This window comes from Mytilus californianus, unplaced genomic scaffold, assembly GCF_021869535.1.
Source record: "Mytilus californianus isolate M0D057914Y unplaced genomic scaffold, xbMytCali1.0.p SCAF_3, whole genome shotgun sequence".
In the NCBI taxonomy this organism is placed as follows: domain Eukaryota; kingdom Metazoa; phylum Mollusca; class Bivalvia; order Mytilida; family Mytilidae; genus Mytilus; species Mytilus californianus.
Genome location: NW_026262679.1, coordinates 96,762,721 through 96,786,824, shown reverse-complemented (window position 1 = coordinate 96,786,824; position 24,104 = coordinate 96,762,721). Strand labels below are relative to the sequence as shown.

The 24,104-nt window shown below is 31.7% G+C and overlaps 1 protein-coding gene across 8 annotated transcripts in view; it reads left to right on the top strand.

Annotated features, from left to right (window-relative positions):
• The window catches only part of LOC127733286 (unconventional myosin-IXa-like), a 104,768-nt gene that overhangs the window by 44,241 nt on the left and 36,423 nt on the right, over positions 1 to 24,104 (top strand). For 5 of the 8 annotated variants that reach the window (XM_052242638.1, XM_052242636.1, XM_052242637.1 and 2 more), the window contains exons 11-22: positions 1,999 to 2,133; positions 6,447 to 6,568; positions 7,106 to 7,247; positions 9,507 to 9,597; positions 10,337 to 10,438; positions 10,751 to 10,774; positions 11,465 to 11,549; positions 14,196 to 14,384; positions 14,749 to 14,788; positions 18,049 to 18,237; positions 19,580 to 19,690; positions 20,861 to 20,983. In XM_052242638.1, coding sequence (XP_052098598.1) covers positions 1,999 to 2,133; positions 6,447 to 6,568; positions 7,106 to 7,247; positions 9,507 to 9,597; positions 10,337 to 10,438; positions 10,751 to 10,774; positions 11,465 to 11,549; positions 14,196 to 14,384; positions 14,749 to 14,788; positions 18,049 to 18,237; positions 19,580 to 19,690; positions 20,861 to 20,983 — 1,353 coding nt within the window. The remainder of the gene's footprint in view (positions 1 to 1,998; positions 2,134 to 6,446; positions 6,569 to 7,105; positions 7,248 to 9,506; positions 9,598 to 10,336; positions 10,439 to 10,750; positions 10,775 to 11,464; positions 11,550 to 14,195; positions 14,385 to 14,748; positions 14,789 to 18,048; positions 18,238 to 19,579; positions 19,691 to 20,860; positions 20,984 to 24,104) is intronic. The other 3 variants (XM_052242635.1, XM_052242639.1, XM_052242640.1) reach the window with 3 other exon arrangements.

The window sequence follows — 24,104 nt, the reverse complement described above, 5'->3', positions numbered from 1 at the left end:
GTGTAACTCTAGATGCAAGCATTTCCAAAACTCATTCATTACGACTTGAGCTTTTCACGTTTAATGCTTAGGCTAAATTAAGACTGAAGAAAGGTTTTTACTTCTAAAACAAAATGTTTAACTTGAAGGTAGATGCTTTGGCAATAACCATGTGCATTATTAAGGAAAGCCAGATGAATAGGAAAATATGTGTATGTGTGTGTTTGATTGAGAGCATGCATTTTATGTGTGATGTATTTTTTGTCTTCAAATTTAGAATAAAATCTGCATGAGATAAACAGAAAATCTAGATGTTGCATTGCAAAGTTTTTGTAATTGTGGGTATCACTTTATTCTTAACATGTGTATAAAAAATTCTTAACATATGTTTAAAATATTCTTAACATGTATATAAAAAATTCTTAACATGTGTATAAAATATTTACCATAAGTATTATGACATGCCATTAAGATATCTGATTTTTACTGATCACACATGCAAATTTAAGCTATAACATGCATTTTTTCAATGAATGCAGGCTTTAATATATTTTTATGCCCCGTCGCAGCATAGAGGACATTAAGTGTTACCCTTATCCATCTGTATATCCATCCTTCCGTCCATACATCCCAAAATTAGTTTCCGTTCTCTAACTTTAGTTTGCCACAACCAAATTTTATGAAACTTGCACACAATGCTTAATACCACAAAACACAGATCAAGTTTGAATTTGGGTGGCGTTACTTTTACTGTTCTTGAGTTGTGTCCCTTTATAACGTTATATTCAAGCGGGGCATCATCTGTGTCCCATGGACACATTCTCCATTAATATTTAATTCCTCTACAGAATTTACTAATAAACAATGTAGAGAGAGTAACTGCTTACATTCAAACACATTCACAATTATTGGAGATTTTGGTTTGTGGTTATGTTTACTGAACAACATAGCCTTTAAAAGTTAGAACATGCCTTGAAATTTAGTAATGTGAGGTTAATGATTATCCACTGAGGTTACATCAGGAAGGATTAATACACTCTCCAGTTTTCAGGCAAATGGTCAGTCCAGTTTAAATTCGTCATCAGCTAAATTTTATAACAATGTTAATCTTTGGAATCAATATATATGGCTGTGATGAAAAAGCTTTGACCTAGTGACTTGAACTTTGTTTAAATGGAGTACGGTTTAAGTATTTTTGGTTTTAACACCTGAAATATGGTACTTGAAAGAAAACAATGAAGGGTTTCTAGTGTAATTATACCTTGTTTTTATTAATTTTTGACTCACATAATAGCAAAGCTGTAATGACACTTAGGGATTACCTTGGTTGTCTTGTGTCATCATCCATGTTACATATGTGTCACACTTTGTTGATTCTAACTCTATGAAAACGGCTTGACAGAATTCAACCTGCACAGATTCTTTTGCAGGTTACATAGTTGTGTACCTGCTATTTACATTTTTGATCTGAATGATTTTCCCGGTCTCTCATACCAAAACATGGACTTCATTATTTCTGCTGATATTTTTTGGAGACAGAAGGCGACAAACATTTCCCATGAAAAACATACACATTTTCATAGTTACAGAATCTTGTATTTTGGAAAAGTAAAATTTATGCTACTTTTGGACTAATATTGAAAATTTTGTTGAATATTTATGCATGTTTTTTTAATTTCCTAAGAAATAGAAATAAATTCATGGTTCATTACTAATGATAATGAATAAAGGGGGAGAATAGTGAAAAGAAATAAAAAATAAAAAAGACATAAACATACATATATATATATATATTCTCAAAATTTTTTTGAGCAATTAACTTATATGGCAGTTTATGTTTTATCTCTACTTTATGTTAGCAAATTTAAAAAGAATTAAGTGGTTGAATATTTTTCTCTTCACACTGCAAATAGGTTTACATGCTAATTCATGTTTTATGCACAAATGGAAACATGTTTCCTCTAGATATTGCAGTCACTAAATACATACCTTTCTAACTTTAATTATGTCTTATTTCAGGGTAACTCTATAGGAGTGTTAGATATTTTTGGATTTGAAGATTTCACAAAGAATAGTTTTGAACAGTTCTGTATAAACTACGCCAACGAACATTTGCAGTATTACTTTAATCAACATATCTTCAAATTTGAACAGGTTTGTTGGCTTTGTAATCATATAGGTTCTTATCATATACTTTATACACATAATAGTCAACCTCGGAACAATATCTTAGGTCTATTATTGACCAGTTAAAAGGCAAAGAGCAGGCTAATGTTTATGAAAATTGCAGTTAAATTTGAGAGCTTGCTTTTTGGGCAATGTGTATATAGTTCATGTTTAATCTTTAAACTATTTTTTCTGCTAGTGTGTGATTAAATTAAAAAATGTCAGATTTAACGGCAACATTGTTATTAGGGCCTGCCGAATGGCGGACGTCCTATAGTGATCAGTCTGTCCGTCTGTCCATGTCCATCCGTCCGTCCGTCCGTCCATCCGTCCGTCCATCCGTCTGTCTGCCCGTCCGTCCGTAACAAATTGTGTCCACTCTATATCTAGAGAACCATTATGATTTCAAAGTTTATACTTGACATGTATATTAACCAACACCAGAGGGTGTGTCATAATGTATGTACAACTTCCTAGGTCAAAGGTCAAGGTCAAAAACTTTGGTTATATTTGACAACCCCATGTCCTATGCGTCGCTTCCAAAATTTCCTGACGACAGCCGGACATTTTTCAAAGAAATATTTTTGACGGTCAATGATCAGCTGGATACTTAAATGTAACTGAGAGGATGCATAAATTGATATATGTGTCTAAATAATTAGTAGTGTTATATGCAATAAATTTATTTATAACTGTTTTGTTTTCTTCATTCTAAAAATAAATAAAATATTATCCTCGGTATTGTGTCATTTTTCTGTGTATTGTAATACAGTAACCATCATTGCATCAATCAGCTTCAGTACCTGACTGTTCTCATGTTTTTTTTCTGTTTATATAATCTATCTTCTCTCTGTGAGTACTTAACACTTTGTAAATTAAGGCCATCTTATTTGAAACTGTTGATGTTGGCTTTAATTGCAGTACAACTTGATCATCAATACACGTGATACTTTTCTTTTTGTGTATTGATTACCTGACCACGTGACTTTTACAACTGATGCGGTATTTATAGATAACATTGAGGAGGCCCAATGAAGGATATTGTTTTAAACCGTGTAAAATCTACTGAACAGTGATAACATTTTTCTTTGTACAATGATAAGTACAAAATTAAATGTTTTTGCGTAGCCAGATCAGTTGACTCGTCGATCATAATTCCCACGGCGGGACTTAACTTTACGTCGGACATCACCTCTTTCTCTATAACATCGGAAATTGTCTGAATAAATTCGGAGGAGGCAACATTGTTCTCTTGATATAATTTAGAAGTGATCACGGCACCATTTAACTTAGTTAAATCATTTATTGACTGAAATTTGTCCATTGGTAAGTTGTCTTTAGCAATAAAGTAAGCATTACGGAACAAGGTGCACATTGCGCCGTTGTCAGTCTTTTCATGAACTTTCTCAAATACTGATACAATTGGATTACTTTTGGAAGCTGTCTCTAATTTAAGAGCTTGAATGTGGTCATTGCTATAAGCATGCTCTACAACGGCTGACTTTCGAAAATTTGTCGAACCAGGCTTTACAAAGTTATTTTTAAGTTTATGTTTTTGACAAATGTCACAAAACATGGCATTTAGCATACTGTCAAATCTTAACCATAAAAACAGTTGTAACCATTTATGAATAAAGCTTCTAGCAGATTTCGAATTTTGATCGGAATCGTCACGTTTACGTTTGCCCATGATGGCAGATTTGTAAAGTTCAATTTGAGACAAAGTCTTTATAACAGTCGGAGATTGTCATGATTGGATATTATTCTTTATGATTTTAATTATAAAAACAGTTTTTAATATGAAAACAAGAATAGAGAACGCCCCCTTATTTATTGGACAACTCAGCTTGGTACAGTTTTTCCTATATATTTTAGTAAATTTTCCCCTTGAGAGTACCCCAGTATTTAACACGATGTACAGTGTTAAATAAAATAATATATATCATACTTATTCATTTACAATTATCCTTATTTGAAGAATAACTTTTAAATATCAGGATACTTTTTTAAACTGAATGCTCATTTAAAATAATATCTATAAAGCGTAATTAAATAGGATGTTGTTCCATACACGCTTACATGTTTGACCTCGTTTACCTGATTACCTTTATGTACATTGTTATGAATCATTAATTCTATTGATAAAGACAAGCTAAGGACACCTCATCAAAGGTAACAAACCTGTAATCAGTGAATGATTTATGGCTTCAATATAACTTATTGAAGGGATAATTGTTTGACAGCTTGTTGTTATTTAAATAAAAGAAAACGTGTTTTTTCTACTTTTTATTGATGTACACAAGCTAAAGACCAAGCCGTACATTTATGTACCCAGAGGATTAGACTAACTGAGACACTTCAAAGTATCTGAAATATGCTGCTTCTGTTTTATTAAACCCAATTATGACCGAAATATCTTTGTGAAATAGATTGCCACAATTATAAACTAAAATGCCCAAACGGACATTTTTATCGATCGATAGTTGGTAAAAATTGAAATGACCGTTTCATGAAAATGCCTTGAATAACAAAATGTGGCACACCAATTCTATTTGACCGTTTGAGGCTGAGAGCAGCCGGTCTTTTTATGAAAGTTTCGGTCAAGTCCGGAATATATGACCGTTTTGGAAGCCCTGGTCCTATGGTAAAGATCGTGTCCGCTCTATATCTTGAGAACCGTTATGATTTCAAAGTTTATACTTGACATGTATATAAACCAACACCAGAGGGTGTGTCATAATTTATGTACAACTCCCTAGGTCAAAGGTCAAGGTCAAAAACTTTGTTAAGTTGACAACCCCATGTCCTATGGTAAAGATTGTGTCCGCTCTATATCTTGAGAACCGTTATGATTTCAAAGTTAATACTTGACATGTATATAAACCAACACCAGAGGGTGTGTCATAATTTATGTATAACTTCCTAGGTCAAAGGTGAAGGTCAAAAACTTTGGTTTCAGTGTGATAATTTCATGCGTGACACACATTATTCAGAATACTTTCTCACATGCGCAGTTCATCGTAAAGGAAGCACCTGTTTGACTCGAGAAAACAGTTCTGAATGTTATGAATAAAGTTCTATCTTTTTGATCGAAATTGTCGAAAGGTTTTGATTAAAAGTTATATCAAATATGATGAAAATACGTTCATTTGACGAAACTACGACAAGCGAACTGCAAATTGTGATCGTTTGAGAAATATTGAAATTAAAATGCGAACTGTCCGAGGGAAAACTCAAATGACGAAACTACGACAAACGAACTGCAAATTGTGCTCGTTTGATAAATATTGAAATTGAAATGCGGACTGACTGATTTTACTGGGAAAATAATTATGATGATCAATTATGAGGTTGATAAATAATTAACGCATTATTGACCCATCCGATGGCGATAAGCGGATTATCTGTAATCACAACTTACAACACCTGTTATAAATGTTAATTAGCTGAGGGTCATGAATTTGTCAGAAACAATAAGACAGGTAGAATTATAGTATTTTCATGCGAAAATATTTTTACTCTTTCTAAATTTAAGTGATGAAATTGATTTGGAAATTTTAGTCATTTTGAAATGACCAAAATGACGAGCGCTAGCAAATCACTGATTATTGTAATACTGGGTGAAATTCAAAAAAAAAAAAAAACAACAAATGTTTGGGTTGATAATTATAAGGATTAGACACATTCTGTTAGTGAGTACTGTGGATTCATTATTGTTCTTGGGATACCAGTTTTCATGGATTTCGTGGCTATTGGTAAACCACTAATTTAGATGTTCAACGAAGTACAAATTTTCTATAAGCTTGAATGCAGACTTTGGCCAAACCAGGAAATCAAGTATCCACAAAAAGTTTCCTCAATCCAAGAAAATTGGAACACACGAAAATAATTGAGTCCACAGTACATCAGCTTCGGTTAGTTTAGGATAAGACCTAAAGTGTTAGTTTAGTATAGCCCTATGTTGACAAGGTGAAATATTTGTGTAGATTTCATACATAGAAAATGAAAGGATATGGAGTAAATGTATATGGGACAAAATCGTACACAATACATAGAAAACATAGAAAATTATCAATGAACAGGGCTTTTATTCCTGTTCTTCATCTTGACAGTTGATGTTGGGTCTTCAACAATGAACGATTCATTCATACCCTACAACAAGGTCAAGACGGCCCCTAGCGTCGACTTAAGCGGTACTATTGATAAAAATAAAGCAAAGTTCACCTTATAACTACATTCAATAAGTCCATACCATTTTAAAGAAAATTTTGATAATATACCTATGTGTTTATTACTTTCAGGAGGAATACAAGAAAGAGGGAATTCAGTGGAAGAATATTGAGTTTATAGACAATACTGGATGTTTAGAATTGTTTTCTAAGAGAGGAACTGGACTTTTCCCTCTCTTAGATGAAGAGTGCAAGTAAGTATTTTATGAAGTGGTAATTTGGAAAGTAAGGGAAATTTTATATTCCCATACCAGTTGATGCTCTTATTTATTAACCTTGTCCAATTTAACTGAAAGTGGTTGTTATGTAATACTCAGCTTCAGTGTAAGGAATAATTATTAACTTTTTGTTCTCCAGCTTGATAATGTTAAGTAGTAATTAGTAAGCTAGTTTAAGGATAACCTTGTTTATATTTTTAAAAAAAGACTGAAACTAACAATACTCAAGAAATTGGCATAAAGGGAAAACATATATAGTGCAGATGAAAAGGTTAGTAATGCAAAAAAATTTGAGAAGTTTTTGAAATACTAAAAGCTTGTTCATTATTTTAGTTGCATGTTTAATTCCATTCATAGAATGAAATTAGAATTAATGATAACATAAATCACACATGTATATACTGTGTTCCTTTCTGTTGCAACCCCAGCACTCAAGGGTTCGAAAATAAAATACAAAATGAGATTGAGATAATGAAAAGAAAATCATGAAGATATTTATTTTGTTTCTTTCAGTTTTCCTGGTGCTACAAATACCTCTTTACTGACTAAATTTAATCACCACAACAAAAGTTACACATATTATCAAGTACCACAACTCAAAGAAGAAGCTTTCTTTATTGTACATTATGCTGGCAAAGTCAAATATCAGATCAAGGTATAGTGTTTATATTTAAAATTAATTTATCAGTGACAGAAATACAGTTTTGACATTATAGAATTTTAGCCTTGTAATTGGCATGTTCAATAGGTATTAAATCTTAAGTATACAATGTGTTCTCTGTCAGGGCTAGCTGATTCAGATTAAGTCCACATCTAAAAAATTTGCCTGTTAATTTGTTTTCTTATAAGGCAATAAAGTTTGATAAAAAAAAACAAAAAAGGTAGTTTCCTGGTAGTGTGCTGACAGACTGCTCAAGGTTGAAGATTAGTCTCCGACTTGCTTAAATCAGAGACTTCAGAATGGGTAAGATCTGCTCCCCTTTGATACGGTAAGTGCAAAAACCTGTCGGTTTGGAGGATATTATCATAGAACTATGTCAACATTATTGAGTATAAAATTTTAGCCGATAAACTTCTTATGCATATGGAGTTTGTGAATGGATATACCCTTTGGCATCCTTTTTTTTATTGCTATGTGAATAGAAGTCATATAGGTAATGGTTTAGAAAGCTAAGTTCTGAGCAATTTGTGCGAATTAACTCTACATCTGATGCATGATTCACTGTTTAAATGTTGTTCCAAGGAAAACATGAAAATGCTATATCAAGTGATCAGGGTTTAAGCATGGATTTTGTGGGCTTTAGTCACTTTTGAGCGATATGAAAATCAACCTTCTTTTGTGTAACAGCAAGGGACCAAGGATGTATATTACCATCTATACATCTTTGTCAGACTTTGAAGGACTTAAGCATGCTTGGCAGTTATAGCATGATTTGACTGGTTTGACCCTTATTATAAAAAGATTCCGATATAGGATCCGAAAATCAAGTTCCCATTTCACATCAGTTTGTTCCAGGGGACATTCCTGATCAACAAAAGTTGAATTCCATTTTTATAAAGGAGTCACAGCAGAAATGAACTTGCAATGATTATCTCACTGCATAATCATTATCCTTATAAAACGTTTAAATCAATATTTGGAAATCATTTCTACTAAGTCGAAACTAACGATGTACAAATCCTCATTGGAATGATTCTAATGACTGTAAGGGGGTTGTAAATATTAGATCATGTTTACTTTCAGTTTTAAAATGAAATGAAAACGGGAAGTGACACGTGAATAATAAATTCAAAATGAATCTGGATTCATCTACGGATTGGTTCGTGTTTTAAAAAAGGCAGGAAACTATAATTTTCTAAATTAATTTGCTTAGTAAGAGAGATATATTTGTCTCTCTTGTTTAATTTATACTAAATAATTTCGTATTTTAATGTTTTAGAGTCAATACTTTCACGCATGCGTAGTACATAGTACAGGAAGCACCTGTTTGACTCTTGAAAACATTTCTTAACGTTTTGAATAAATTAAGTTCTATCTTTTTAATCGAAATTGTGGAATGTTTTTGATGAAAAGTTATATCAAATATGACAAAAATGCATTCAAATGACGAAACTACGACAAACGAACTTCAAATTGTGATCGTTTGAGAAATATTGAAATTAAAAACATGCGAACTGTCCGGGGGAAAACAATTTTGATCAAATGACGATACTACTTGTGGTTGTTGAAATGCCGACTGACTGATTTCACTGGGGAAAATAATTATGATGGTCATTTTATGAGGTTTATTAATAATTAACGGATTAGTGACCCATATGATGGCGATAAGAGGATTAGCTATCACAACTTGTAACACCTGTTGTAAATGTTAATTACCTGAGGGTCATAAACTTGTCAGAAACATGAAGACAGGTAGATTTATAGTATTTTCATGCGAAAATAGTTTTACACTTTCAAAATTTAAGTGTCAGACGAAATTGATTTAAAAAACTATCGTCATTTTGAAAACCGTTTCGTTAATGACGAAAATGTTGAGCGCTAGCAAAATCACTGCCAGTGATGGTCATCATACATGTATAATAATAAGTAGGTGATTTTGACCTACATTTAATGCCTTAGTGTATTAAGCTTATTGGTATATATGTTAAATCAACTCCAGTTAGGCAACTATGACTTAGGACTGTTCCATTAAAACATGTATGGTACCCAGGGAAGGAACTTTCAATACGAATAAACAACCTGTAGAGACAATTTCAGAAATTTATTTTCCATATACCAAAAAGTATTTGACACCCACCAATAGTTGAAACTTCAAATTTCCTTCCCTAGGTCCCATGTTTGATTTTATGGAAAAGCCCTTGATGATTTCAAATAGTTAAGTAGAATTATAAACAAATTTGATTGATTTTGCAGGATTTCAGAGAGAAGAATGGAGACCAGATCAGACCAGAAATAGTCAGTGTACTGAAGAGTAGCTCACTCACATTTGTTAGAGAAGTCATGGGTAAGTTAGAATCCTTAAAAAAAGATTTTTTGTATATAACATGCCTTTCAATTTCACAAGAGTCTAATGCTTTTATATATTAATGGCAGTGCTTACTTACATTTAATAAAATGCATCTTTGAAACATACAATGTCACATTTGACCAAAACAAACAGCACACAAGAATTTCCTTGTCTTTAAATTACAGATTTTAAAATGTCCACAATACAGATATATTTTAAAGAAGTTCTGTGTAAAACATATAGTCCTATTATGTACAAACTGACTTCATAATTGTTGAAGCCATCAGACGTTTTAGCAGCCAGCAATAAATTAGTACAGTAAAATAGGAAGATACCAAGGGAACAATCATAATGGCATATCTATATACAACACCATGACAAATCAGTCTGCACCGTTAGCCACCAGTTCGATGCCCCAGACTAGTAAAATTTAAATGCAATTAAAAGCATTTGAAACAAAAAAATGTCTCTTTTAAGAAAAATGAGACTAGAGATCAGCCTACTTTATAGCTAAATATTACACTAGTTTCTAAAGCCATTTTTATTTCTGAAAATAGATCTGACAAATTACAAGAGAATATTTATAAGGTTAAACCATTGCCATTAAAACATCTCTTGTGGTGAATATATATAAGGTTAAACCATTGCCATTAAAACATCTCTTGTGAATGTATAAATATTAATTGAGCTGTTTGTTTCAATGTCGAAAAATGACATAGTATTGCATTTTTTTCAGGAATTGACCCAGTTGCCTTACTACGGTGGTCTATAATTAGAACGTTGATTAGAAGTGTATTTGCCTTCACTGCTGCAGGGGATAATTACAGAACTTCTAATAGTAAATATATAGTTAAAATTCTTTTCTTTAAGGTAGTTCAAAACTTTATGATTATGTAAGGACTCTATGTGTTAATGGCCTCATTAATCCTGTAAAATGAAATATGTCCAATTCATATGATTTATTCGTCTTTAGTTTGAACTATTTGGTTTTTCAGATTTTGTTTATTTCAAATATTATCTAGCATAATGAGGTCAAAAGAATAGGCAAATTTAAATTTTGTTGATGAAATGACAAATTGATAAGTTCACTTAGTGAGTGAAAAGCAGGAGCCGCGTTTGAATATTTATCAGAAATATGTTGTTCATATAGGCAGATGCTGTTGCAAATCACCTAGTAAGTTTTATGCATGCACTCAATAATTTCAAATCTAAATATAATAATGAAATACTTTAAAAAATATTTTTTAATTAGTTTTATTGTGCTCTAATGACTCCTGAAGTATTTGGTTACATGTAGTATTAACCCAACTTAAATATGGACATCTTACAAAATTAATATTTTGGTGGAAAATTAGATCTAATTTAACCCTATTGTTCTCTTTTTTAACTTGAGAACATGTTATAATAGAGATATCTGTAAAAGCAATCTAACATATACTTTATTAACTTTTCTGACATACTTAAAAAGTTTGTATTTGGTGATGGAACTTCTTTTTCATAAGTGTATCCATTCTCAAATATATAATGGTAAGTTCATTAAAAGCAGAGTATATGCAATTGGGTGATATTTCAGAATTTGCTTTTTGAACTCTGTGATCTGCATCTACATGTACACATAGAAAAAAAAATTTCATGTACCATGTCAAATTCAAGGGATACAATCAATTTGTGAAACAGTTAGAATGTATGTAAAAGACAGTGAAAGAAATGCATTTTTCACTTTAATTTGCCATTTCTTGAAACCTGTCCACAGATATTTGTTTAACACTTGTTCAGCATTATATAATTGAAAAAGTGATATGAATTATTTTGAAATGATTATTTAAAAAAAAATTTGTTTTTATCCGTGCTTCAATTATTTCAGGATTAAGGATAAATACAAATTCACAGAGAAGAGGATCAGATTATTCCCTACCAGATTCTCTCATACCTAGTGAAAATTTGCTCAGGTAGGATCTGTTTAATTAAACTTGTCACTCAAAGTTACATTCTCTTCTTTATTATGTTTTGTACACTTGAAAATATATTCTTTGTAAGGTCTGTATATTTCACTCATTTCCTAAAGTTTTTTTTCTCTTAGAAATTCATGTAAGCACAATGCTGGAATTTGTTTTACAGCACACATACTTATTTCACAGATGACTAATAAACTCTATGATTTTATCTTTTTTCCAATTTTCCGAAAGATGGGAGACATGTTATTTTTCTTTCAGTTCATCCTTCTGTAAAGACAAATTCTTTCACTGTTTACTTCTTAAGTAAACTTATACACATTGTTTTTCTCCATTATTAAATGTCAAGTTTTGTGTAAGTAAGCCCAAGAGTGCTTGCCACTGTTTGGTATAAATCAATGTTACCACTGCCACAAATGAGTTAACCTGAATGTAGAAGCCCAAATTTGGGTTTATCATTAGGTTAAACGTTTACTGTAATTTGTATTCAAGTAAGTTAAATTTTCATTTTCTTTGATGTTTTTTTATATCACTGTGTTTATTTTTCTGCTTTATAAGTTTTTAGTCACATTAAAATATTCATAGTGACTTAATTATATTTCTTTATTTAAGTGAGTGTTTATCTACCCCACTTGTGTCCCCTCCTTAGTTCAGCCAACAAATTACCAAAATGAAAATATCCATCATAAAAGATTTTAATATTTGTGAAAGCAAATATATTAGACTTCATTTCATTAATTCTTTTTAATTAAAAATGAAATAAACTTGAATTGACTTTCAATAGATGATTTAACTCAGCGAAATAGTTTTTTTTTACATTGGTAACTTTTGTACTTTAAAGATTTGTGAAGATAGCCAAGACGGCTAGTGTTTTAAGGAAAATTCAGTAAGTTAAAATGTTGTTATAAAATTGTTCCGATGCATGAAGTGGTATTTGGATGGCTGTGGAAACAATGTTGTAAGTTTTGATTGATATCTGCTGGTGATTATGAACATTGTTTTGTGGATTTATAAATATACTGGGATTTTCATACAATTTTCCTTTAACCTGCATTTGTGATGCAGGTTGTCTTGTTTTGATGTTTTCTTTATTTTGGGATCCCAGAGTGCCATATCTTTAAAAATAATTTCCAAGCCAATTTTATGTTGGGAATTGGAGAATACCATATATGTTTTTATGTTAATTTCCATATGGTTTTAAGTGTTATATTTTTGTTAAATTGATTTTTTGATTTTTACAGTTTTTTGCAATAAAAAATTAACAATAGACAAATTTTGTAAGCTCACTCTTAGCAGAGGATAATGGTCAGAATTCAAACGATCATGAAATTGTGAAAAAGTCATGGAATTTGTTTTCAGCAAAATATGACATTGAAATTTCAGTACCAAATTCTAAATTTTGATGAGATAGTCTTGAAATGTCATGAAACTCATGTTCGTTTCAATAGAGTTTATTAATCAGCAGAACAGTTCCAGAGCATGTCAAATGGTGAATATGATTTGGACTTTCGTGCAATGGTTAATACCCTTTGATGATCGTTTTTGAGATCTTGATCAATATTATATAGTTTAGAAATTTAAATACTTTCTGGAAAAAAAACACAACACATGACTAAATTTTTGCTTCTTTAAAAAAATTGTTAAGTAAACAGAACTAACTTTTGATATTTAGATTTGTCAGAATTTGTTACCCCCCTCAAAAGAAAATCAGTTTTATTATAATAAATGTGAATTTTGTATCTTGTTAAAGATCTGATCTGACACTACAAAGTGTGCATCAGTGGAAAAATTCAGAATTGCTCACTTCTAGTTTCCTCTTTCAGTAATCCATTGAACAAATTATTGAGTTAGATTTTCCTTATGTATTTTCTCTCTCTGTCTCTCTCTCTACAGACTTTTCTATTTCCTTTTCTTTTTCACAAGATACCTCCCCTTCAGCACAGCAAAAAATACCTTACATGGTAGGGTCTACTGTAGTTTACTGTTCATCTAGAAATAAATGTGTGCATTCATTAATGTGAATCGTCAAAAAATATCTGAAATGGGAAATTTATCACTGTGATCGCAATAAATTCTATTTAGATATGATTGATTAAAATTCAAAATATAAGCTTTATATAATACTATCGGAACACATTTACCTAATGAAAATGTCACATTGATTTCTTTATTTACAGCCTTTGTTCTTTCTGTTCATCATGATATTTTCCAACATTCTCTATATATGTAATATTGTCGTATAAATGTGCTTCATTGATTTAGAATGTATGTGTACTATTGCTGTTTCATTGCTATGGTTTTGAAGTGTAAATGTTTCATGAATTGTAAATTCTTGCTTTATTTCAAAATACAATAAAACCTTGTTCAGACAAATTACTATTGTTACCTTTGCAGCATTTGAATAGAGCTTTAAGGTTGACATATGATTTTATCAAAACACAGGACTTTTCCTTAGTCTCAATGAAAATCTTTGCTGTTGGGACTACCTAACTGAAATTGCAACCATGTCTAGACTACTTAATTGTGAAATTGCAACAGTTACTGTTTATCTTTAACCAGAACAAGGTTTTATTAATATTTTTGTTTGTTTTTTGCATCATGTTGTCTTTTTCTCTTTTAATTTGCATTACTTTATCTGTATAGTGCACGAAGCAAATCTCCATTGCATGATAAATCTGCATGTAATAATACAAAAGAAGACAGCGGTTGCTTCGATCCAGACGATGATGATGCTTTCTTAGACAGTGATCCAAGTGGAAAAATTTGTCTTACAAGTCCAGGATTGTCAAAAGACGAAAATCTTCTCATGCGTAAAGCTGAGAGAGTTTTGAAGTATGTTAATGATAATCATCGATTGTTGAAGAAATTCACACATGAAGATATTAATTAAGCAGAGAATATAAATATATATGCATTTCTTAAAAATAATCATTATAACAAGTTTTCCATGCTTGAAATTGCCTTCAATTGCATGTGATATTACATTTTAAAAGAAACTTGAAAATGTATTAACAATTAGAATCAATTCCAAGAAATTCTTACTTCATAAAGCATGATGCAGTATGGTGCCTAATAAAGCTTTCTGACACAATTGCCTAACAAATGAAAAAATACTGACACAGAAGCATACATGTTTAATAATTATTTCAAAGATATTAGATGTTATAACTTTTCGCTTGCCATTACTCTGTTACAGGAAAAACAAGTCATTCCGACCAAAGTCAAAGCCGCCTACAGTAAGTTTTTGTATGAAGTATTGCTTTATTTGTTTATAATTCCCCAATGATATAACTTTCTCTCTATTTATACCTCTGTCTGTCCATCCATCCATCCGTCAGTCTGTCAGTCCGTCAGTCCGTCCATCCGTCCCAGGTAAATTTTTTGTCACATCTTTCTCAGGAACTACAATACAAGGATTTCTGAAATTTGGTTTCAGTGTTTATATAAGTCAGCTATACCGTGTGATGCATTTTCAGATTCATCACTCAACAACTTTCTATTTACCGTCAAATATTTGGGCTGGGGGTATCATCAATGAGCAGTAGCTCGCAGTTTCACTTGTTTTTTTTAAGTTCATTTTTTATACGACCGCAAAAAAATTTTTGTGGTCGTATATTGGTATGACGTTGGCGTCGTCGTCGTCCGGCGTCGTCGTCATCGTCGTCTTGTCGTCGTCGTCGTCCGGCGTTGTCTGGCGTCGTCCGAAGACACATTGGTTTTCGCACTCTAACTTTAGTTTAAGTGAATGGATCTTTATGAAATTTTACCACAAGGTTCAATACCACAAAAGGAAGGTTGGGATTGATTTTGGGGGTTATGGTAATAACAGTAAAGGAATTAGGGGCCAAAAAGGGGCCAAAAATAAGCATTTTTGTAACTTCCAGACATAACTTGCGTGTTAGTGTATGGATCTCTCTGACATTGTACCACAAGGTTTCATATCACACAGGGAATGCTGGGATTGATTTTGGGGGTAATTGCTTCCAAATTTTAGGAATTAGGGGCCAAAAAAGGGGCAAAAAACAAGCATTTTTCTAGTTTCATGACAATAACTTGTGTGTAAGTGTATGGATCTTTCTGAAATTGTACTACAAGGTTCCATATCACAAAGGGAAAGCTGGGTTTGAGTTTGGGGGTAATTGCCCTAAACGTTTACGAATTTGGGGCCAAAAAGGGGCCAAAAAACACATTTTTTTCTAGTTTCCAGACAATAACTTGTGTTCAAGTGTATGGATCTCTCTGAAATTGTACTGCAAGGTACCATACCACAAAGGGAAGGCTGGGATTGAGTTTGGGGGTGATGAATCATAATGGGGGTTCAAAAAATTTTGGGGGGGGGGATTTATTTTTTTTTCCTTTTTTTTCTTTTTTTCCTTTTTTGTTTCTTTTAAAATTTTCCATTTTAAGTTGGTTATTTCTGATTTATATTTAAAATCAAATAATAATGATATGGTAGGAGATACACACCAAACAGGATGTGTAAATTATTATATAATAAGTATTGTGCAATAGCAAGAAATTTTCAATTGCACAGTATTGCACAATAGCAAGAAATCTTCAATTGCACAGTATTGCGCAATAGCAAGAAATCTTCAATTGCACAGTATTGCGCAATAGCAAGAAATATCCAATAGCACAATATTGCGCAATAGCAAGAAATTGTCAATTGTACAGTATTGCGCAATAGCAAGAAATCTTTAATAGCACAGGATTGTGCAAAAGAAGATACCTCCTATAAATTGCTTATTTCTTGACCAATTTCAATGGGGTTTTATTCTTGATTTCATGGGGTTCTTTAATATGCTGAATCTAACCGTGTATTTAGTTTTTGGATTTTGGGCCCCGTTTTTAAATTGGTCCACATTGAGGTCCAAAGGGTCCAAAATAAAACTTTGTTTGATTTCATCAAAAATTGAATTATTGGGGTTCTTTGATATGCCGAATCTAACTGTGTATTTAGATTCTTAAATTTTGGTTCCATTTTCAAATTGGTCTACATTAAGGTCCAAAGGGTCCAAAATTAAACTTAGTTTGATTTTAACAAAAATTGAATTCTTAGGGTTCTTTGATATGCTGAATCTAAACATGTATTTAGATTTTTGATTATGGGCCCAGTTTTCAAGTTGGTCCAAATCGGGGTCCAAAATTAAACTTTGTTTGATTTCAACAAAAATTGAATATATGGGGTTCTTTGATATGCTGAATCTAACCATGTATTTAGATTTTTGATTTTTGGGCCCCGTTATCAACTTTGTCCACATTGAGGTCAAAATGGTCCAAAATTAAACTTTGTTTGATTTCATCAAAAATTGAATTATTGGGATTCTTTGATATGCCGAATCTAACCGTGTATTTAGATTCTTAATTTTTGGTTCCGTTTTCAAATTGGTCTACATTAAGGTCCAAAGGGTCCAAAATTAAACTTAGTTTGATTTTAACAAAAATTGAATTCTTAGGGTTCTTTGATATGCTGAATCTAAACATGTATTTAGATTTTTGATTATGGGCCCAGTTTTCAAGTTGGTCCAAATCGGGGGTCCAAAATTAAACTTTGTTTGATTTCAACAAAAATTGAATATATGGGGTTCTTTGATATGCTGAATCTAACCATGTATTTAGATTTTTGATTTTTGGGCCCCGTTATCAACTTTGTCCACATTGAGGTCAAAAGGGTCCAAAATTAAACTTTGTTTGATTTCATCAAAAATTGAATTCTTGGGGTTCTTTGATATGCTGAATCTAACCATGTATTTAGATTTTGGATATTGGACCATAATAGGTGAATGTCCAATTTAAAATTTTTAAGTTCTTAGACCACATTCAATCTGTGTTAGAAACCTATGCTGTGTCAAATATTTAATCACAATCCAAATCCAAAGCTGTATCAAGCTTGAATGTTGTGTCCATACTTCCCCCAACTGTTCAGGGTACGACCTCTGCGGTCGTATCAAGCTGCGCCCTGCGGAGCATTTTATTGTAGATATGTTTTCATTGGGTTCTTAATAAAATTACATAAATAGTCAATTTATTTATATGAAAGTAAGGAAAGGGGTATTAAAATGTTATAATTTCCAAATATTACCTATTTTGTTAACAATCTTAGTGGACAGTATTGAGTAGTTGTTGATTAATTGAAATTTGATATTGGTTGTCCCATCTATGTCGGGTTTTGATGTAGACTGAAAGTGTCTATACCCATCACTCATTTGTGTGAGGAGTACAATGCTGTTTGAAAACCATGTTAAAAAATTGATATTAGATAATTTACACCATAAATCATAAAAAAGCTAATAGCCATTTCCTTGCATTCAGTTCAGTAAAGAAATAATTCATGTCAGCCATGGTTTACTGGAGATATAAGAGTTTTAGGGAAGGGTTAAAATTTGACAAATAATTCATTTCCTCTGGCTGCCATGAATTATTTCTAATTCACTAGGACAGCTCAGAACATTTGTTCTAATATATGACTATGAAAGACTTATTTGATGACTTTCAGATGCTAAGTGATATAAAAACACTAAAAGATATAGCCAGTCGTACTATGTATGGTAGTGGTAGAGATCCGTCTAGGAAACAGAAATCCAGTGTCAGTGCTCAATTCCAGTGGTCTTTAAATAGACTGATGTCAACGCTACAACAAGCTAACCCATTCTTCATCAGATGCATAAAATCTAATGCTGACAAGGTAAGGAGTGGCCCAGAAATTTAGAATGGTCTTCCCCTAAACAAGGTAATTAAGTGGTCCCCATTAAGAGTTATGGACTCTTTGATGAGTCTCTATTAAAATACTGATTTCTTCTTCTGGAATGAAAATGTCATCTTTCCAACCGTAATCCCAGTAGAATGAAGGTAAAAGACACAAGATCGTTCCTACATGTGAAGGATCTTTGGTTTAATAAAATAACTTACTTCTTTTGTAACATTGAAGTTTCAAAGACCTAATAGTTAACTACAAAACTAAAATTTAGTCATAAAGGTTGATATTATTTAATTGTATAGTCAGATATAACTATCTTCCTATTGTTCTAAAATCAATAATTTATGGAAGAACAAGTCAGTGGCACCGACAGGCAAACCTATTTTTGTCAGATGTAGCAAATATTGTAGGTTAAGAATTGAAGAGCTTCAATACCTGTTGTTAAGGTGTTCTCAATAAAGCATCAAACACATGGCAACAGACTTTTAAATTTTATTAAATGTGTCAAATCAGAGAATGTCTAATGCTGTCAGTAAATTTATAAATCCCTCTTTTATTGATATGCTTTTAAACAGAGATGGCAGTACAGCATGGTATTTATTGGTTCTGAATTTAATTCCAATGCTGACTGGAACTATAAGGAATGGAATTCTAGTATATGTAATCAAGTGGTCCTTTCTTGAAGCTTTATTTATACTTCAAATGCTCCAATGTTGCAACTGTCAACATGGGGCGGTTGTTGAGGTAAACTTGGTTAAGAAAACTGCAATTTTCATTTGAATGCCTCAACAGTACAAGCACTAGTGATAGTAGTTGGAAACAAAATTTAATGGACAATCACATTTTAGGCCATAACAATTATAACTTTAAAAATATGTAATAATCTCAAAAAATCTAAATACAGAATACATATTTATTTGGCTTCTTTGGTGTAAACATGAAGAAATATGTAACACTGTGGCTTTGATTTGTTATTAAGAAAACAACTGTTATAGTTAACTCCATATTATCTTAAGCTTTATATTTATTGTTTCTTTGTTTATTTGGAATCATTATATGTAACATGCCCTTTATGTGCCGATGACTGGTTTAATAAAGTATTTGTAAACATATGCGTAACAATTCCAAAAATTTTAAAAAAGGTATGAACAAGCCTTATGCTACACACTAACCTCCTTATAGGATCTTGTAATACACTTATACAGGTTAGCTCTCTAACAGTTGGAATTTTTGTATCACCAAACTTAAAAATTCTAGCTTATAATTAAAAAAAAAAAGGGATACAGACTAAATTGTTGATCTAATATTTATTATACCTCCTTATTTGTAGCTGCCTTGTACATTTGATGATGTATTGGTACTTAGACAGTTGAGATATACAGGAATGTTGGCAACAGTCAAGATAAGACAGTCAGGGTATAATCATCGACTCACATTTGATGTTAGTATTGTTGATGGTATTTTTGTTATATTAACATATGTCTTGTTTTCAATGATAGCAAAAAAGGTTTTTCTAAATATTCTATCAGTTAAAAACAGATTTTTTTAATATTTTTTCAATTATGTTAGGTGTGCAGGTGATAATTGATGATTTCAAAGGGTGTTAATAAAGTTTTAAATTGACTCAAAGCAACAACATTAGATACATTGTACATACAGAATTTTATTGTGCAAACAATATATTAGTCTGATGGAGAAATATTCCCTGTAAATTTTAGAAGTGTGTTTATCATAGTTTCAAAGAATTGATCTCTACTGTACTGTGTAAATGTACTTATTTCAGTCATAAAATTAATGTAAACTAATTACTGATTTACAGCTCTTTTCATAATGCTAGCAAGACAAAGGTTTGTTTGACTTGCTTGCTTTGTTTGTATAAATGTTTGCTCAAGCATTGTAAATAAGATTGACATCTGCAAACAATATAAGTAGGCGGAGTTAAACCTGTGTATAGGTAAATTTGATTATTTGATAATGTCCAATCAAATTTAAATATAATGTATACAAGTTTAAATCCGCCTTTTTATGTTGTCTTCAGATGTCAATCTTAATTACAATTCTTGAGCAAACATTGAAACAAACAAAGCAAGCAAGCCAAACTAACCTTTGTCTTGCTAGCATTATGAAAAGAGCTGTAAAAGAGAGGCGGAAGATACCAATGGGATATTCAAACTCGTAAGTCATGGTCAAACTGATAATGCCATGGCAAAAAACGAAAAGACAAACAATAGTCTACAAAACACAAAAAATAAATGATAGCATGTTGTAAGGGCCACTTTATATTGTTTGATGTGTTTGAGCTTTTGATTTTGCCATTAGTTAAGGGACTTTTCGTTTTGAATTTTCCTTTCCTTCTCCTTTCATGTAAGCAAAGTTAATTCTAGATCTCTTTCATTGTATATCTATAAAAAGTATGTTTAACCTACGGACCATAATATTTATAATACTATAACAGAAAATGGACATATTTTGCTGAAATACATGTATGTGTAGATGACAAGATTTTTCATATGTAATTCATTGTATTTTACATTTTTAAAATGGTATTTGTATATTGAGAAGTGTAACTTTAAGCAGTGTTAATGATATGCATTTTATTTGATATTTTCAGGAATTCATTCAAATGTACAAGATATTACTGCCTAAAGGATTACTGAGTTCCAAAGATGATGTGAAAGACTTCTTAGAACATATGAAATTTATGGAGGAGAATTATCAAATTGGAATAACTAAGGTATTTTTATACGACCGCAAAAAATTTGCGTTCGTATATTGCTATCATGTCGTCGTCGTCCGAAGACATTTGGTTTCCGGACAATAACTTTAGTATAAGTGAATGGATCTCTATGAAATTAAAGCACAAGGTTCAATAGCACAAAAAGATGGTTGGGTCAGAAAGGGGCCAAAAAAAGGAATTTTTCTAGTTTCCGGACAATAACTTTTGTATAAGTGTATGGATCACTATGAAATTGTACCACAAGGTTCCATACCATAAAGGGAAGGTTGGGATTGACTTTGGGGGTTATGGCCCAAACCGTTCAGGAATTAGGGGGGGTGGGGGTGGGGGGGGGAATGGGAAAAACAAGGTTTTTCAGGTGAATGGACAATTAATTAAGTATTAGTCTATGGATTTCTATGAAATTGAAACTGGCTATGCTGGTTCTAACATAAATTATTTCTGATTTATACAGAGAAACAACAAATACTGATATGGCAGGAGATACACACCAAACAGGGTGTGTAAATTATTATATTTAGTTTGTAAACAGATTTACTAAGTATTGCGCAACAGTAAACTATTGCACAACAGCAAGAAATCTTCAATTGATACTAAATACAAATCTTTTAACCAATTTTAATGAGGATTAATTTAAAGTCTTGAATTGTTTGAGGTTTTTACCATGTATTACCATATTGGATATTTGGACATTTTTAAATAGGTCTACATTGAGATCCAAAGGGTCCAAACTTAGACTTTGTTTGATTTCATCAAAAACTGAATTCTTGTGGTTCTATGATATGCTGAATCTAACTGTGCATTCAGATTTTGAATTTTTGGCCCTGTTTTCAAATTAGTCCACATTAAGGTCCAAATGGTCCAAAATTATCCTTTGTTTGAATTCATGGTTTTTTTTTATATGCTGAATCTGACCATGGAATTAGATTTGGGATATTGGATCATTAAGCAGATTAAATGTCCCATTTCAAATTTTTAAGTTATTTGACCACATTTATTCTGTGTCAGAAATCTATAGGTTGCATTTCTGTAAATATTGACAATGCAATTTCCCATAGGAACTCCTTTTACGGCTAAAACTGTACCACTTTTACTATGAAGTTTTGAACAAAATCTTATCCTAGAATTGAAAGTTCATATGCACTACAATTTTTTTCAAAGGTCAAAATATAGGGCTGTGCGGCATATTTTCAACGTTTATATGCCCTAAACTTTTCAGAGTTTAAACTAACACTAATTTTCTTAACTACCCCTACCTCGAATGAAGGGTTACCACAGATTTCAATGTAAACAATATGCACATGTATATTTACTGGTAACATTCCCAAGTTATGTCTCTATGAGATGGAACACAGAGAGCATAACTGGGAACCAGTATGTAAACAAAATTAATTTTCTATGAATATTCTAAATCTCCCCAAAAGAGGCGTGGTTTGAGAAACAGCTGTATTTACAAAGTGCAACCTATACAAACATTTATTCAAATAGAAAACTCTCTAAAATCAGTTTTTCTCACATTAATACTCATTTATCAGAATTATAGCCTGAAAGAAATCACTGTGTATACTCTAAGTTTTTTTTTACTGAACATTTTATACCCCTCCCCTGTTTCAATTTTTAAAAGAATTTGAAAACAAGACTTTAATTATTGCCAGCTTACCCTATTTGCATATTTTCTGATATAAAATGCCTAGAACCTGTTTAAAACTGTTTTGATAACATATTGAAAGCATATCAGAATACTATAAATGTTATGTTTAGCAGTCAATCATTACAACATTCAAGATTATATAAAATATCCAATCCTGCCTCTGTCTCCAGTCCACATCTTACTGTATGCCTATTTGTCAATTAAAGTTCACATTTTCTACCTCAAATGGTCAATTTAGAATTCTTGTCACAACAGTATCATCTGTAACCATATATCTGACACAATTTACCTAATAAATATACTAGAAGTGTTCAAACAAAGCCATATTTGCAATAGTTGTATGTATGCAGATACCAGTCTGAGATATAAATTCACTTAAAATGTTATAGAGATGACTGCTAACATCTAATTTTTGCATAACTTCCAAGCATAGTTATTGTTTTCTATATCAAGAACTTAAAAATCATAAAATCATAGCATTTACAAGTTAAATTATCTGTTTTATGACCCAGGGGGTAGGCAATTTTCTCTGTTTTTTGCCCCTGGGGCCTCAAATTTCCTAAATTATTCTGCTGTTTCTAGTAATTTGGAATATTTAGTACATATTCAGGATAGAACACACTATTGTAAGTTTTGTTGAGATATATTTGTATTTCTAGCTTGTATTTTTTATGCGGTGGTGACAAAAAAGCAGATTTAGGTGTTATGGCTTACTTTTGGGTTAATGACAGGACACAAACATCCCATAAATAATATTCAGGAAGGATCGATGAGTTTCAATGACTGCGAAGAGTAAATATAAGCACTTCTTAACAATTTAATTTACAAACATGCAAATATTATGAATTAATTTTGTATTCAGGACTTTAAGTAAACTATGCATACTGTAAACTGTGAATTTATGCTGAGTCATCATATCTAAGGCCCAGGATTCTATCAATCTTCATGAAATATTTATAAAACTTCATATTTGAGTTAATTTCTTTAAAATCTGTGAGATAAAGCAAATTTGGTTAAATTCTGAATGTTTTCTTTTTTCACCCTATATAGGTTGCATTTCTGTAAATATTGACAATGCAATTTCCCATAGGAACTCCTTTTACGGCTAAAACTGTACCATTTTTACTATGAAGGTTTGAACAAAATCTTATCCTAGAATTGAAAGTTCATATGCACTACAATTTTTTTCAAAGGTCAAAATATAGGGCTGTGCGGCATATTTTCAACGTTTATATGCCCTAAACTTTTCAGAGTTTAAACTAACACTAATTTTCTATACTACCCCTACCTCGAATGAAGGGTTACCACAGATTTCAATGTAAACAATATGCACATGTATATTTACTGGTAACATTCCCAAGTTATGTCTCTATGAGATGGAACACAGAGAGCATAACTGGGAACCAGTATGTAAACAAAATTAATTTTCTATGAATATTCTAAATCTCCCCAAAAGAGGCGTGGTTT